General features: G+C 36.1%; 1 protein-coding gene across 6 annotated transcripts in view; it reads right to left on the bottom strand.

Annotated features, from left to right (window-relative positions):
- DENND4C (DENN domain containing 4C) overlaps nucleotides 1–18,754 on the bottom strand; it is a 121,606-nt gene that overhangs the window by 39,592 nt on the left and 63,260 nt on the right. For all 6 annotated transcript variants that reach the window (XM_048222944.2, XM_048222943.2, XM_048222945.2 and 3 more), the window contains 7 exons: nucleotides 16,297–16,397; nucleotides 15,765–15,983; nucleotides 9,814–9,959; nucleotides 8,614–8,649; nucleotides 8,403–8,533; nucleotides 6,208–6,340; nucleotides 3,367–3,573 (listed from right to left, as the gene is read on the bottom strand). In XM_048222944.2, coding sequence (XP_048078901.1) covers nucleotides 3,367–3,573; nucleotides 6,208–6,340; nucleotides 8,403–8,533; nucleotides 8,614–8,649; nucleotides 9,814–9,959; nucleotides 15,765–15,983; nucleotides 16,297–16,397 — 973 coding nt within the window. The remainder of the gene's footprint in view (nucleotides 1–3,366; nucleotides 3,574–6,207; nucleotides 6,341–8,402; nucleotides 8,534–8,613; nucleotides 8,650–9,813; nucleotides 9,960–15,764; nucleotides 15,984–16,296; nucleotides 16,398–18,754) is intronic.

The following is an 18,754-nucleotide window of genomic DNA, read 5'->3' as shown; positions in this document are numbered from 1 at the left end:
AGAACGTGGCACACGAGGGGCCTTCAAATATCTGAAGACTTGTCACAGAAAAGGGGGCAGTCTGTACAACTCCAAAAAAGCCACAGGGAGGTGCAACTGAGCTCGACAAGAAACACACAGACTTCCTGAACATCAGACTCAACTCAAGCACAGGCAAGAGCTCATACGCTACAGACTTTCTGCAGAGCGTCTCAGCTTTAGGTTCAAGCTGTACCAAAGTATCTCGAAATCCTACCAACCCTTAAGATTCTGTGAGCCATAAAGAAGTAACTCACTTTCTATGTCAAATTGGGATTCATCCTACAACCACTCTAGGCAATGCATTTATTCTGAAGTCTGCAAAGTGCTCCCCAACCTCCCAGTTCTACCTGTATAAGAGCCAGTCACCAAACTAAAGAAAGAGTAATAATGTGAGAGGGAGAATTTTTCAATTGCAGTATTTTGTTGCCAGCAACATATCTTTTGGATATGTGTGGTGGATAAAAGACAGCCACTCACTCTTTGCTACTCCTTCCACTGGGTCTATGTCCCTCCCCTTGAACTGAGGGAGAAGGGCGTCTGAGACTGCATGACCAAGAGAATTTGACTATAGAGATACTGTACTAGTTTCCTGGCTTAAGCCTTAAGAAACTGCCCGTTTCCACTTCCTCCCCCTTGAAACAAACGTTCTTCAAACTCTAAGCTATCATGGAAAAAGCCCAAGTACCACAGAGAGAGGTCCTGAGACTGCGTGGAGGGAGAGGGGCCCACCTGAGCCCAGCATTCCAATCACCCTTGCCAAGGTACCTGGCTGGCACTGGAGTTAAGCTAACTCGGGCCCACCACACCAGATCAGCTAGCAACTGACTATAACCAACTGATTCCAGTTAACGCAGTGTGGAGCAGAAAAATCACCCAGAATTCTTCCTGGGTTCTCAGCAAATAAAATAAGGGCCACATTTAATAAAATCATTGTTTTAAGCCACTAAGTCCTGGGGTGGTTTGTTACTCAGTAATATACAACAGTATCATATGAACAGACTGATAAAAAAATGTAGGAATAAGTTGGACACAAATATTTCATTTTCATTAAAAATTCAGTTAAGTAGTATTAAAAACAAAATACATTACACGTTTTAACTTTAGTCTATGTAGCATAGGCTATTTCTCTGTCTTTGAAGAGTTTTATTTTAAAATCTAGGTTATTACACCTTTTATAAACATAACATGCAGAACAAAAAGCTGTCAAATGAAAACATTAAGCATATGAATGAGACAGTGGGTTCTAATGGAACAGACCTAAAAATCAAGACAACTTACTTATTAGGCACTCTTATGTGTGTGTCATTTCATCTAAGTTTCAAAGAAAATACTGTGAAAACTTTAATAGGCTACTCTCTATATAATCAATAAACAGATAAAACGCACAAAACATACATAGCAAATATGCATTCTTAAGTTTTAAAATAAACATTTCTTTCTTCCAGTTGTGGAGATGTAATGACTTCAGGACACTAAAAAAATCTGTCAAAATAACTTGTTAGAAGTAGGAATATAACAAATTAAGCTCTAAATTGTAAGCTTCCTATCACAGTGTTTATTGGGGAAATAGTCTAATAAAAATTTTTTTTAGCTTACTAGTCATTATTGCTGTATGTTAGAAATGAGAGAATGTAATTCCTTGTACCAAAGACTACCACTGAACTTTAATACCTATAGAGGAAAATACTTTTCAGGAAATTTATGATATGTGCTATGAACTTATAACTTATCAAACAAACTTAATCCACATACTGTGCTTTGAATTTTGAGTACGGTAACATAATTCATAGAGAATACTTTAAAACACTTTAAAAATATTTTACACCTTTCACAAGCTAAAACACATCTTAGAAACTAACTCTATTAGAACAAATTTTTTAAAACACTAAAATGCATTCTGATCAAGTACTTTTAATTTCAAATAATTTTATAAACATCAGACGAGAGAAAATGTAATCAAATATGAGAATGGATATTTTAGTACTTGTTTTATAATTTTATTTTTATTTTTAAAGCTTTTATAACATACAGTTAATACTTAGAGAAAATGAGTTTTAGTGTACCCACAAGCATTATCAAATCTTCGTATTATACATGCTATATTCATTTAAGATCTTTAAGAAAAAATATACAATTACTGCTGAAGCCCACAATGCGCCCCTCTTCAGTCCCATTTCTCTCCTATCCCTGTGCTCTTTCCCTTCAGATACCCATTACTCCGAGTTTTTATTTCAACTTCATTTTAAATTTTAATCTGATTCTAAAGATCATTTACAGTTATTTTAACACCACAAGTTATTTTTAAGAGGGAAAACTAGCAAAGAAAAAGGCGAAATAAGTGATTCAGTCTCCTCAACCACTAACTGGATAGTATCACTACCTATCTCTTAGGATGGCTCTGAAGCTTAAGAGAGATAGTGCCTATAAACCCTTTACCATCTCAATCACTGAGCGCTTGAACTATAAGCCAGGTCCTATTCTAGGCACACTGTACATTAGCTGATTTAAACCTCAAGTTAACCTTATAAAGATTGTACCAACTATAATTATCTACATCAGTGGGGCAATTTTGACCTCCAGGGACATCTGGCAACGTGTGCAGACATTTCTGAATGCCATGTAGAAGGGGGACCGCTACTAGCATCTGTGCACAGAGGCCAGAGATGCTGCTGAACACCCTACAATGTACAGAACGGGCCACAATAAATAACGATGTGGGCCAAACGTCCGCAGTGCCAAGGCTGAGAAGTCTGGATCTACATTTTCAGATACATAATCTGAAACACAGACAGGTTATGTAACTCACCCTAGGACACAGGGCCTAAGTGGAGAGCCACTTACTAACAGCCTATTCCCTATTTGCTTCCTAAAAAAGTTATATTAAGAATAAACTGAAGCAGAGGCACCTGGGTGGCTCAGTCAGTTAAGCGTCCGACTCTTGATTTTGGCTCAGGTCACAGTCTCAGGGTTGTGAGATGGAGCTGGGCGTGGAGCCTGCTTAAGAGTCTCTCTCCCCCTGCCCCTCCCTACTCCCTCCCTCTCTTAAAAAAAAAAAAAAGAAAAGAAAAAAATGAAGTTAATATCTATTTCTATTTTCTATCTATCAAGTGTAAACTATCTGACCTAACTAAGGCAGTCTCTGCTTCATTCCAAAGCAGTAATTTTTACATAAATGTATTTAAAAATAAACAGTAAGTATCAGCTCCATGGAACAGAGTAGTATTTAACTTTTTCCTGCTTAATGAAAATACTTGAGAACACTTTAAAGCAACTGAGACTAAATTTCCTTAAAAATACAAAAATAAAATTTACCCTAGTAATGGTAACTCAATTCGTTGTACTTGCCTCATCTAGGGGGTCCACATCTGTCTTCCTCATCTTAATGAGTACATCATATGCCTGCTGAAGCGCTCTGACCTTAGCGTGAGAAACTCTAACGTAGGCTGGCAGACAAATAAACCATAAGCTGTAACAGTGACTGAAGAGACACTTGGCCCATTGTGGTGGATTTGTGTAACATCTCTTCGCCAACTTATGAGCTGTTTTTATCTCCTAGAAAGAGAATAAATAAAACATTATGGCATTTGGGACATTTGGCTAGCTCAGTCGGTAGAGCACGCAACTCCTGATCTCTGGTTCATGAGTTCGAGCCCCACACTGGGAGTAGAGATTACTTACAAAAAGAAAATTAAGGAAAAAAACACTATGGTATTTATTAAAATCCGTTAAGAGTGGGGGTAAAAGTGAGAAGGAAAAGAGAGAGAGGAATGTAATGTAAAATTTACCTCTAAAATGAAGCATTTCACAGTTTTACTTTCATGAGTGGCTTCCTACTTAGTGCCATGTGGTGCCCAGAACATTCATCTACAGAAGTTACTGCACTGTAATTATTTACTGGCAAGCACAAGTCTCCTACTAGACTAGAAATCCCTTAGAAGTGGGGATCATTCATATGTTTATAATATAATGATGGCTAATTAGTTGCCCTTCACATAAAAGGCACTCGTATGCTTGACGGATAAAAGGGTTTGAACCATTTGGAGCTTGTCAGTCCTTCAATGGCATTCTTGAAAAGTGACAGTCTTTCCACCTTTCTCCCTGCTGAAAATGTTTAAGATACCATAGGCTATTTCCTGCCAAAATTTCCACTCTGCCCTCCCTCACCAGTCTTTAATTCTTTCACTGACCGACTCCTTAAAAAGACATGTGCCACTGCAGGCAACATAGTCTGAGAAAGATCACAGACTTTCTTACCCAACAGACTGACAGTCACATTTTCTACTTCCGATTTGCATTCTGATTTAGTTGGAAAAGAGCAGGTATCAAAACCACCTGCTGAGCTTTACTCAAACTATGTATGTACTCCCACAGGGCACCTGAGTGACTCAGTTGGTCGAGCACCCGGCTCAGCTCATGACTATCATCAGGGTTGTGAAATCGAGCCCCATGTTGGGCTCCGTGCTCAGCACATAGCCCGCCTGAGATTCTCTCTCCCCCTCCGGTTTGTGCGCGCACACAAGCACGCGCGCCCTCTCTCTCAGATAAATAACTCTTAAAAAAAAAAAAACAACTATATATACTCCCAGAAACCATAGAACGTTCCAGATATGTCAGACTACCATCGTGTGCCTTACACTAAAGATCCCTCTGCTGGGATGTGTTCTAAATAAAAATGTCCTGGCCCACTAATTTTTCTTATGACCTCTATTTCCATTAGACTTAGAAGATACATTTGAAAATATAGTCCCCTGTTTTTCTAAGATAGGAAGGTTCTTTTCTTTTCCAGCTAGCCTGGGGGACAAAAATTCTGGTGAATATGAGATTTAAAGATTTAGTAACCAAATTCACCCATTGTAAAAACTACCTTTTATTAAGCTGGTAATAGAAAAAAATATATATATGCTTATCTCCCTTCTGACATTGAGAGAAACGTGTACTATATGAAATTAAGGAACACTTCAGGTTACCTCTAGGATTTGGGGGACTATACACGAATTGGTAACACCCGAACTATAAATTTCATTCTGAAATTTTCCATGTTTTGTAGACCACAAATATGTCAACAATACATGTATAAAGGATGTTTCGTTTTAACTCACAGCTAACCACAGATTAACTCTTTATACCTAAATCAGATATAGTATTAAAGCAAGATGTCTAACTTGTCCTAAATTAGCTCCCTTTAATATTTGGCATAAAGTATATTTACACTAGCTGCAAGAGAAATGAAAACTGAAATCACAATGAGATACCACTTCACACACACAAGGATGGCTATCATCAGAAAGACAGATAATCACAAGACTGACAGGGACATGGTACGACTGGAACCTCATACTCTGCTGGCAGGAATTTAAAATGGTGTAGCTATTTTGGAAAACAGTCTCAACAGTTCCTCAAAAGGTTAAACATAGATACCATATGACACAGCAATTCTACTTCTAGGCATTTACCCAAGAGAAATGAAAACACACATTCACACGAACACTTGTACACAAATGTTCACAGCAGCACTACGCATAATAGTCAAAAGTAGGAACCACTTCACGTGTACATGAATGAAAAACTAAAATGTGATATATATTCGTACAATGGAATATTATTCAGCAATAAAAACAAATGAAGTACTGGCACGTGCTGCAACACGGATGAACTTACAAACATTACGCTATGTGAAAGGAGCCAGGCACAAGGCCACATCTTGTATAATTCCATTTGTGGAATATTTATTATGAAATGCCCAGAACAGGCGAAACAGATTAGTGGTTGCCTAGGGCTGTGGGGATGGATGGGAGGGTTAACAGGTTAAGAGGTGCAGGCTTTCTTTTTGGGGTAACGAGAACGTTCTAAAGCTGGCTGTGGCGAAGGCTGCACAACTCTGTGAATATGCTAACAGACACTGAGGATACTTTAAATGAGTGAGTTGTATGGTACAGGAATTATATCTCAATCAAGTTGTTTTTTAAAAAGTGTATTTGGTTCCCCAGGATTCTCCTAAAGCATAAACATAAGCATTCAAAAACTTCAGCCTCCATATTACAACAGGGTTGCGAGACATCTAGTTTACTTAACCACAGAGGGTCTTCAAATGGTTGCCATGGGTGGTAATTCTAAACTACGAGCTGCATATCACATATACATATTTTACATTTTAAATTAACATGTATTAGATAAAGAATATCTGACCTGTTTAGTTCTCTTAGCCATGAGTGCTGGACTGTTTGTAATGCTATTCCCAGTAGGGTGTCTACTAAAACAAAGTTTCAACTCCTGTGGTCTGTCAAAAAGCTTAAGGTCCAGTCTTGGAAAGTATTTGTAACTAAAATAAAAAGCAAAAATAGAACTGCTGATTTAAAATACATTAACTCTTCATATTATTCCAGAATTCAGGTGAGTATTTCTAAGTCCTTAAACAGTACCCAATATTATTCCCCAAAGTCCGGATACAGAAAAATAGTATTTTTTAAAACTGTAAGATGATGTAGTTATAAGATACACAGACTACCTACATGGAAACTTTGGCTTCTTCCTCACCCTGTAAGTTATTTTCCACCAATCCCTGGAAAACAGAAAATCCTGCTATCTTACTTGATAGAGGAATTAGTAACTTTCAACAGAAACCATGTGTTCAATAATAATTTATATTAAAAAGTAACATTTAGTATACTTTGTAATTTTGTTTTTCTTCATAGAAGTACCTTGCAGTGGTTTAAGAGGAAAAAAAATCCGTAAGATTTTTATTTTAGGGATATACCATAATTTCACCATTCTTTATTGTCGGACCTCTTTAGGTTCTATCTAAATTTTTGCAATTAAAGATCTATATACTTCTACCTTTGTGAAACTTTTCCTTAATGTCTTAGGATAATGCCCAATAATAGAGTTTGCTACGGTCAATGTTTATCAAAAGAATCAAAATTATTATATTCACTATCAAATTATTTCAAGAAAGGTTATACTTATATACACTCTATATAGTAGCACAACCTATTTTCAATCTGATTGATTAAAAATGCTTCTACTCACCATTTTGGTTTGCATTTCTTTGAATACTAGAAAAACTTAATATATTTTCATATTATTAATTATTGGGATTTCTTCTTGGAAATTGCCTACTTCCTGCCTTTGGACAATTTTCTTCTGGGAGAGACTGCCTTTCCCTATTTGATTTACCTTATACATGGATTCCAATATATAGTGATTAAACCAAAGTTAAAAAGAAATTCTATAATTAACATGTGATCAAAATAGCACTTAATTAAGCCACTAAGTTCCAGGTATATACTCTTCATTCTTATGCAGTCTATGTAAGATAATATATTAATTCCATATTTGTGGAAGACAATTATTTTATACTCCCTTTGCCTCAGATATTCTTTTAGGAATGCAGCCTAAGGAAAAAAACTATGTATATACACAAGGATACAGATAGCAAAGAAATGAAAAAAAAAAAAAATTCCACAAGAGACTAGTCAAACAAAACACAATAAATGCATGCAATATGGTCACTCAAAACGATATGGCACAAAAATATTTGTTAGCATGGAAAAATGTCCGGACCACTAAAGGCAGACACAGGTTACAAAGAATATGTACAATATGAACGCATATTTGTTTTAATATAGTAAATGCAAATTTATGCACAAAAACAGGAAAGATACACATACAGTTGTTACCAGACATTAAGTACTGGTGCTTAGATGATGTGCTAATTTTCTTTTTTGGTTTGATTTCCTAAGTTTGTTAAACTGTGTATTATCATAATTATAATAACAAATAACAATCACGTACATTTTAATTTCTTAAAAGGTTCCCATCCAAATTCTATTCTCCAAGTTTATTTTTTTTAATCCCAGTGTAGTTAACATACAGTGTTGTATTAGTTTCAGTCATAAAATACAGTAATTCAACAATTCCATACATCACCCAGCGCTCAGCAGGGACAAGTACCCTCCTTAATCCCCATCACCTACTTTAATAAATAATGATTCCTGGCACTCTACTTTTAAGGTTTCTTTGGTATCTTACTAATGAATAAGAATTTCAGTCTTTACATTGACAACAAAACCCCCCAAACATAGGAGAAACCTCACAAAAGTAAGTTCATTCTTCTCCAGAAATGAAATTTTTAAAGATTAAAATTTGATTAAATGTTTAGGTGAAGAGTGATGAACATCTGGCTTCCCTTCCAAACAGGCTGTCCAATTTTTAAGTTACAATGGCCGGTAACATCTTCATAGAATATTCATCTTCATGAGTTCACGGAATTAATTCTGAAAATGACTTTCACAAATGACTAATATACATATCTACTAATAATCACAAAAGATCAAAACAAATTATTAAAGCTGAACTCAACAATTTAAAAAAACTCCCGCTACCTGTACTTGGGTGGCAGGTCCTCTCCGTCGTCGGGCGGCGGCTCCGGCGGCATTATGAACACAGTGTGCTCACTTTTCTGTGAATCATCGAGCTCTATCAACTTGGTATCTTCGGCTGAATCAAAATCAACCTGAAAATAATTATTTTCTCCAATGAATCTGCATACAAGCAATATTTAGTTCCGAAATTTCAAAACTTAAGAAAAAATACCTTATCTGTTTTCTCTGTGCCTTTATCAGGAAACAGCTAGAAAAGAAGAAAAGAATTCTTGGTGAAATGTCTACTGTGAATTTATTAGAGATGACCTTAAATTCTTATTTTAAAAACTTTTAATAGCAGATAGGAAACACTTCACATACATTTTGGGGGCCCTACACTATCAGGTTACCATATAATGTTTTTCTTACGGCTATTAGAATAGAAACAATTTATTTTAAATAGGTTTTTCATAAATCCTTTTTCACAAGCAAATAACGGCCAGTCACGAGGAGAATATGGTTTCTCAAATCAAAAATTTCATTGTTATTAAAACCCTGCATTAGAGATTGATATTATCTAAGCTTCCCTCTAACTGGATGATGTCAGACTATCAATTTTATAAGTAACAAAAATGTTGAATAGTTTTAATCTTCTCCCCAGAGTTCTAGATCACATTGGTAGAATGGGAGAAAATCATTCAAGTCCTCTAAGGAGACTACAAAAATTATGTCATAATATTCTACCTTTTTCTAGATACAACCTCAAATTTTATATACTATGGCTTACATAAACAAATCAGCCCCAAGATCCACTTAGCAAAAATAAAAACTCCATTAAAAATGAGAAAAATAAATGTGAGTGATCAATGTGAAGAATCAACTTAAATTTCCTTACCATGGGTAAGTAAAACTTTGATATAAAACATATTTCCAAATATGCTTCATTAAAACAAAAAATTTATATTTAGCAAAAGTATTTGGAAAGACATTAAAACAGAAGAACAAAATGGCATATACTGACTATACTGCAAGAAGGTATAATGTTTAAAATGTGTAATTGAATTAAAAAAACCTAATAGTTAAGAGAAAACAAAACCAAGACTTCATTACCCATAAAGCTAAACTTTCTTAATGAACTACTAAATCTTATCTTACTTAGGTAAATAAAAACTGTGACATTTAGAAGTTTTAATGAAATGTTCTTGGTACTTAAGTTGCAAAACCAAAGTGAGATTCAAGAAAAATTAGCTATGTATCACAAAGGAGAAGTATTCTTATTTTCTTTTAAGCATAGGACTGGACACTTGTACACACACAGACCCTATCCTGTCTCCCTCAGATCATTTCATTAGTAATAATGATGACTAACTATACAGGCAGCCAAACTGTTAAAAGTTTTTCTTCAACACTTACACACAGGACAAACTTTTACCTTTTCTATGCAGTCATCAAAAAATGCCAATCCAGTATCTTTATCACTTACAAAACTACATTCTTCAATGAAACGAATAAAAATCTGTGTTTTGGATAAATGGGTGTAGAATTTTGTATAGGCACGATCTCGACTTTTTAAAAATCCTGAAGAAAACAAAATTACAATTAAATTCAACACTTAAAGTGGAACTAGAGGTTATACAAAATACTATGTTAAACCTGTACATACCTATATTATATTCTCTTCACCTCTATCCACATTTATAGAAGCTTTTACTAACCATATTCCAGTAACCATCACTCCTTCTGCCTGATTCAACCATAAAAAGTTTAACTTCTACCATTAACCTTTTTACTGAAGTCTGAACCTCCTATAAGGAACCTCTAGCCCGAGTTTCTCTTTTATGTTCTGCATAGCCTTAAGTAAGAAGGGTCAATGTCCGTCCCCTGCAATGCTGCCAGACAATTCTTGTACTGGCTTGTAAAAATTTCAGCTCAGTGACAGTTCGAGCACCCTGGCGATCCCATCCTTTCCCCTGCTAATTGTAGTCATCTACTGACTTCAAGGACACTCTCTCCTTCATTCACTGAAGACTAGGGCACATAATTCCAAGTCTTCTCCTCTCCAACTCCTACCATTATCATTCTTCAACATCCACAAGCACAAACCATCCAACACTTTAACGAGCTCTTAAGGCCTTAAATTTCAATGATCTATGGTCTATCCCACCTCAGTCACCAACTTCTACACAGTCACACACTCCCTGGACCTTTCTTGTTGGCATTCAAAACAATTCTGCCTCCCAAATCTAATTTACATATATATTACTTTCTGCCCATTACCCTTGTCTAATTTGCTTATTACTTAAGTACTCCTACCAGGTATTGGGGAGGGGGGGCTCTTTGAAATCTACAATCATTCCATATCCTTTTACTTTCTACCTAACCCTCCTATCTTCACTTCTCTCCTTATCCAATTTTGATTCCATGTCATAGAGTACCATCATTTCAATTACTTTCTTGTCAACACTCTCAATTCTTACGTTCTTTTGTCCTTTTTGTCAAATTCACCCAGTAAAACAGCCCTGGAGAAACGTATTGCCTGCTTTCTCTGGACCTATACCAGTGTGGCCGAACACAACTTAAAAGGGGAAAAAAACAATTCCACGACTAGGCTGATCAGAACCACTTATACCTTCATTCCTGACTAGCAATCCTACTAAATTTCTGGAATCAACTTAATTTCCCTTTACCCGTGTTTTCACAACTATTTCCAACTTTTTTTTTTAAGATTTTATCTATTTATTTGACAAAGATAGAGACAGCCAGCAAGAGAGGGAACACAAGCAGGGGGAGTGGGAGAGGAAGAAGCAGGCTCATAGCGGAGGAGCCTGATGTGGGGCTCGATCCCAGAACGTCAGGATCACGCCCTGAGCCGAAGGCAGACGCTTAACCACTGTGCCACCCAGGCGCCCCTATTTCCAATTTTTTAATTCTCTCCTATCATGTTCCCTCCCCCATTTCTAAATGATCACACCTTATATTGAAGAGAAAATGAAAATTATTAAGAGAATTACCATCATTATCTCACTACAAAAATCTATGACTTTCTGCAGCTATCAGTTACTCCTTCCCTCTTTCTACAATGACGGCGTCCCTCTTATCTAAGGCCAAGCCCACACAAACCTGGGATTCCAGCCCTTTCGGTGTTCTCAGGACAATTTTCCCTCTCTATTAGTTACTTATCAGCACAACCAAGTCTCTCTCTCATTTTAAAAAACCTTTCCTTAAAAAATAATCAGATCCTTCCTCTTTCTGCTGTTTCAATAAAGGGCACGACCATCCATCCACTTGGTTGACAAAGACAGAAATCTCAAAGCTGCTCTTGACATCTCCCTCTATCTTATATCCCCTATTCAATCACCAAGTTGTATTCAATCTACCTCCTAAAAAAACACCACTCCTCCATTCATACTACCGTCAGTTAACCCAGGGCACTTCCACGATCACTTGGACCAATGCGATAACCAACTAACTGGTAGATCGTGCTTTGGATGCCTCCAATTCAATCTCTGCATAGAAGGCAAAGAAAAAAATTTTTTTAATACTGATCTTTTAAAAATGAAAACCTGATCCTATTACCTACTGAAATATTCTTCACAGGCTTCTAATTACTCTTAAAGACAGAAACTCTTCACTGGTCCTGAAAGATCCTACATGATTTGGCTCACACCCACCATTTTCAAGCATGGTTTTTGAGCCACTTTTCCCTCCAGCCTTTCTTTCTTTGATGCTTCAGGGCATTCCACAAGCTGTGGTCCTCACTCCATCCCCTTGAGATACTAATTAGTTGAGAAATGCTTAAATAAAATAGAAATAAATTATTCTTCACAAGTAGTAACAAGGTCTTTTTTCCTTCTCCTAGTGAATCTAGGCGATGATCAGCAAAGGCCGCTAAAATTATTAAATGAAAGGCTGATGGGGAAATTTTAATGAATGAATGAATGAGGCTAACAACACACTGATCAATCCTAGGAGCACTAAAAGTGGGACAGCGATACATGTATGTGGGTTGCAACAGGAAGTGGTGAACACCATGTGTTTTTGGCACTACTTGCCAAGAAAACGGAGCCTGAATCTAGTCAAGCTCTCGAACAGTACTATTTAATTCAGTAATCACTCCCCACACGTGACAATTTAGCACCTGAAATGGGACTGGTCCAAACTGAGATGTGCTATAAATATAAAACACATGCTGATTTCAAAGCCTTAGTACAGAAAAAAGAATGTAAAGTATTTCATTAAAATTTTAGAAATTTAATTACATGTTGGTACCATTTGGGATATTTTAAGTTACAAAAACAAACTATGAAAATTAATGTCCCCTACTGCTTCCTTTTTTTTTTTTTTTTTTTTTTTTTTTGGACTATAGCTACTAGAAAATTTTGAATTACATGTGTGGCTCACATTACATTTCTACTGGACAATGTGTCTCTTAATCCAAACACAAGTTTACAGGAAATACAGATGATGGAAGAAATGTTATATAGCACCATGGGGATATGATCAGCCAAAAGCACATACCATACGTATCTAGGAAATTCTAAAGGATAATTCAAAGTTTATGGGTGAAATGATGTCTTACTTAGAATTTGGAAAGAAAGGGGGGGAAGGATGAAACAGAAATGGTGAAATGTTGATTGCTACTACTGCTAAGGTCGGAAGATGCTATATGAGAGTACGTTATTCTATTTTCATACATGTTGGGAAAGTCCGCCTAATGAAAAGTCAATCTAAAACCCACAGGTAATTCCTATTCATTTTTCAGACCCAAGCTTAATTGTTACTTCTTCAGGGAACCTTTCCCTGACCTAGCACTGTCACCATAGCCAATACATTCCTTTACAATATACTTAGTAAAATGTAATTAGTATTTGTGTTACTGTCTAATATCTGCAGCCTTCATGACACTAAATACTATTCTGTTAACAACAAAAATCTTAGGCCTCAGATACTAACTAAATATCTTTCTAAATTCCATTAGTAATGCCACTCTCCCACTGAGACACAGAGAGAGAATATGTATGAATTAGTGACCCACGACTGCCCATTAGAAAAACTCCACATCTTTAGTCTGGCACTTAAGACTACCCATAATCTGAGCTCTAATCTTATTTTCAGCCTTATCTTTCACAACACCACTAAAGCTCTTCTTTGGTCAAACTCTACCAAACATGCTATTATAGGCTGAACCCCATAATTCTTATATTGTATCCCCTCCCCCTAATTCTTTTTTTTTTTTTTTTTAAGATTTTATTTATTTATTTAACACAGATAGAGACAGCCAGCGAGAGAGGGAACACAAGCAGGGGGAGTGGGAGAGGAAGAAGCAGGCTCACAGCGGAGGAGCCTGATGTGGGGCTCGATCCCATAACGCCAGGATCACGCCCTGAGCCGAAGGCAGACGCTTAACCGCTGTGCCACCCAGGCGTCCCCCTCCCCCCAATTCTTATGTTGAAGTCCTAATCCTCAGTATTTTAAAAGGTTACTGTATTTGCAGATAGGGTCTTTAAAGAAGTAATTAAGTCAAAATGAAGTAATTAGGGTGGGCTCTAATCCAATCATTAATGTTATAAGAAGGAGAAATCTGGGGGCTCCTGGGTGGCTCAGTCATTTAAGTGACCAACTCTTATTCCGTCTCAGGTCATGATCTCAGGATCATCGGTTTGAGCCCCATGATGGACTCTGTGCTCGGCAGGGAGTCTACTTGAGAGTCTCTCCCTTCCCACACGCCCCCATTTCTCCCTCTCTTTAACAAATAAATCTTAAAAAAAAAAAAAAAAAAAAAAGTAGTGGAAATCCGGATACAGATACACCCAGAAGGAAGGGCATGACAGGGAGAAGACGGCCATCTTTACAAACCAAGAAGAGAAGCCTCAGAGGAAACCAATCCTGCCAACACGTTGATCTTGGACTTTAAGCCTCTAGAATTGTGAGAAAATAAATTTTTGTTGTTTAACCACCCAATCTAGGACACTTTGTTATGGCAGACAGGACAAACTAATACACATGCCTTATACATTTGTTCTTGAGGTTTCTTCCATTCTGTTACTACCATTAATGATAATAGCTGTTGTCATGAGTACTGTAATTTTACTAGTTGCTTCACATACATTTAATCTTCACAACCATTCATGAAGTAGATATCACCCCATTTTATTCATGAGAAAACAGAACCTCAGAAAGGCTTAATAAATAGCAAAGGAGAAATTCTATTCAAATTTGGCTTTTAATGCATATTGTTTTTGTTTTTAAAGATTTTATTTATTTGAGACAGAGAAAGAGCACGAGCAGGGGGAGGCACAGAGAGAGAAGCAGACTCCCCACTGAGAAGGGAGCCCATGACACAGGGCTCAATCCTAGGACACTGAGATTATGACCTAAGCCAAAGGCAGATGCTTAACCAACTGAACCACCCAGGCACCCCTAATGCATACTGTTTTTTAGAAAGCCTTTCCTGATCATCTCCATTTATCTAAATTCTACCCATTCTTCAAAGTCATGCTCTTTTTCCATGAAGTCTTCTGAAATAGTCCTTTGGAAAAATGCTCCCTTTTTCTAAATTTGGGAACTTCTCAATGAATTATTAATTATATAAAATCTGTTTTCTTGAGTACATGTTCGATTTTAAAAAGCATTTTAGATTTAGTCTCCATTTACTATCCCATAGAGCTAGATTTTAACACTTCTTTATATCCCTATCTAATAACTAGTCAGACTTGGTAAGATAATAAATATTCAAGAGACAGGTTATCCTGAAGCTGAGATGATAAAAGTCAAAAGAATTATTAGAAAAGTAGAGATTTTTTTTTAAAGTAACTACTGGGTAAAGTACAGAAATATAAAATAATTATCATATGAATTTTTTTTTGTATTTGAAGGTTGCTACTACACATAAGAACAGTGGAATAACAACAGAAGTATTTATAATTCCCTAAAATAACACTCAAAAATATGAGTATAGTGTTTTCCCCTGAAACAAAGCTATGTTTTTCAAAAATCTAAGATCTGGTGGCCTTATTCCAAAAACTGTTAGGGAATATTGTAAAGCGAAGAATGTATAAATCGAAGAATTATGCAAAATTGAGGAAACATCTAAAAGCAAATCACCAGGTATGTTCTACTAAGATAACTGACTACCCAGGAGATATAAGCAACATCTTTGACTTTTCATAATTAAAGGTCTCCAGTTTCAGATTTCTCAAGGAAAAATGGGGTATAAAGTTGAAAGGAATTCTTCCCAGAGCTGGATCACAAATACACAAATATTCATTTATTTTAATATACAATTCTAAGAACTTATATAGTGACTATTTTGGGGGGAGCAATACCAAATAGAAAACATTTTTCATTTCAATGAAAAGTAACTATATTTTCAATGCCACTCACCCTGTCGGTCAAACAATGAATCAACAGCTGTGGCTTTATTTGAAGGAGCCTCTGTGATTGGTCTGAGGTATGTTCTATATCCTTTTAAAATAGATGCCATAAAACGCAAAAATGCCTCTTGAATTTCCATCTCAAGTTGTGTTGTCTTCTTTTGCCAGGAGAAATCTGCTTCGATTGGAGTCATCTCAATTGCTGAGCCTTCCTGAGTTTTTCGGTGAACTGACAAATGAAGAGAAAACGGCATTAATACAGAATGTTATACAAGTAATGATTTAACAATTAAGAAAAACTGTCAAAATAAAACCCGTGACTTCCTGAAGTTCCTCTCTTCATTAATGTAAAGGAATCACTGGCAGGAGCTAGCAGGGAGGCGCAAGCAGACAGGACACAAAGAACATACTCAAAAAGTCATGAACCACAATATTAATGTTTTAGTACTGAAATTTTGTTTTGTAATGAGATTCCTATTAAATTGAAGAATTTTCTCATATCTATTCTTTCATTAAAAATATTCCTTTCTCCTCACAGGTACCTGAAGACAGCTGGGGATACAACTTCTTTAAGGTACTAAGCAGATTTTTGCACGGCTTTTTGGGAAGCTGTTTCCAGTTCATGTTCTTCTTTTCATCGGATCTATTAAATAAAAGCATAATTAATAAAATCTGTTATAATCTCTTTTTACTTAGCAAAATTCTTACATCAAATTAAAAAAGAAAATGGAAAGGGCATTTTTGCTCAAATTACAATTGACACAGTCTGAATAAATCGTTTTCAAGGAAGTTCTCTTTACATCTCAAACAACCTCAGTTAAATTTGGTCATCTCACTCTAATGCTCTAACACAGATTTTCAAGGCTGGAGTTATGAATCCAACACCAAAGTCTTGCTTCAGAAGTTACATTTTAGATTTATAATATTTTAAGTGACAGATTTAACTAACACTTCAAACTACCTATTAGAAGTAAGTCTCAGTAAATGTCACAGAGTAATATATAAAGCATATTCTGACTATAATTCAAATAGCACTTAAGGGAAAAAAAACTTCGAAGTTCAAAGGAATACTTCTAAATAATGCACGAGTCAAAATATTTTAATAGAAATAAGAAACATTTAGGGGCGCCTGGGTAGCGCTATGGTTAAGCATCTGCCTTCAGCTCAGGGCATGATCCCAGTGTTCTGGGATCGAGCCCCACATCAGGCTCCTCCACTAAGAGCCTGCTTCTTCCTCTCCCACGCCCCCTGCTTGTGTTCCCTCTCTTCGCTGGCTGTCTCTCTGTCAAATAAGTAAAATCTTAAAAAAAAAAAAAAAAAAAAGAAGAAACATTTAAAACTCTACAAAGATGGTGTGCCAGGGTGGCTCAGTCAGTTGAGTGACTGACTCTGGGTTTTAGCTCAGGTCGTGATCTCAGGGTCCTGAGACAGAGCTCACGTCAGGCTCCACGCTCAGCGTGGAGACTGCTTGAGTCTTTCTCCCTCTCCCCCTCCTCCTCATGCTCTCTCAATCCTTCTCTCTAAAATAAATAAATAAATCTTAAAAAAAAACAAAACAAAAACAAAAAACCTCTACAAAGATGAAAGCCTATTTATCAACCATGGGCCACAGCTAACACTATATACATCATCAAGCCAACATCATTTATGAACATCAATGCAAATATTTTAAATTTTTTAGAAAATTTAATCTGCTAGGATATAAAAAATAAGATGATATATATTTCAGGAATGTAAGGATTATTCACTATTAATTGATTTTATAATGTTATTTACCACACAGAAAACAAAGGAGAAACAATGCTCATCTCAATAGCTGTACAAAAGTATAAAATTCAACACTACTTAAGAGGTTTTTAAAAATCATTATGTGGAAGTAGAAGGAAAGTTCCTTAATTTATTATTAAGCAATCAAAACCCTACAGTGGAGCTAGCAAACCTTTTCTATAAAAGGTCAGATATTAAATATTTCAGGTTTTGAGGACCATATGGTCTGTCACAACTTGTCAGATGTATCATTATAACATGAAAGCTGCCTCACAGACTATGTAAATGAATGAATTTTGTAATTTTATCTACAAAAATGAGCCATGGGCCAGATGTCAATTCTTGCTTAAAGCAACAGCCATACTTAATGATGGAGTGCTCAAAGCATTCCCTTTAAAATCAGGAGTAAGACAAGATACCAACTATGACTACGCTATTCAACACTAAGCTGGGATCCTAGCCAGAGAATTAAGACAAGAATTTAAAAATATGTAAAGATTGTACATGATGTGATTGTTTACGGCCAGAAAACTGACAAGAATCTACAGACAAAACAGAATTCAATTAAGCCACTACGCAGCAGCCGACTACATGAAAACCAACAGCACTTCTATAATGCAGCAACAAACGGAAACTGCAATTTAAATTATATTTTACATATCACTTAATATAATCATACGATAAAAATCACACAGCACGCAGGAATAAATAAGTCTAACAAAAGATGTTCATGGTCTTTATGGAGAAAGCTGCAAAGATTATTAAAAAAAAAAATGTAAGGACACCTGGGTGGCTCAGTCGGTTAAGCATCTGCCTTCGCCTCAGGTCATGATCCCAGGGTCCTGGGATCCAGTCCCACATGGGACTCCTGTGGGGCTCAGCGGGGAGTCTGCTTCTCCCTCTGCCTGCCACTCCCCCTGCTTATTTGCTCACTCTCTCCCTCTGACAAATACATAAAATCTTTAAAAAAAATGTAAAAAATCTATGAAGTAAAATACTACATACATGGGTAAGGAGACTACATAAAAAAGAAGTCATGTGCCCCCAAATTAATCTATAAATTTAACAGAATTCTAACCAAAATCACAGCATTATTTTGCATGGAACTTAACAATATATTAACATTTATACAGAAAAGCAAAGGACCAAATATAGTGAAAACAATTTTAAAGAACAAGGGTAAAGAAAGGGACTTGTCATCTCACAATATTTTTTTTTAACATTATTGAGATA

This window comes from Ursus arctos, unplaced genomic scaffold (genome assembly GCF_023065955.2).
Source record: "Ursus arctos isolate Adak ecotype North America unplaced genomic scaffold, UrsArc2.0 scaffold_18, whole genome shotgun sequence".
NCBI lineage: Eukaryota > Metazoa > Chordata > Mammalia > Carnivora > Ursidae > Ursus > Ursus arctos.
This window is presented reverse-complemented; position numbering and strand designations above follow the sequence as displayed.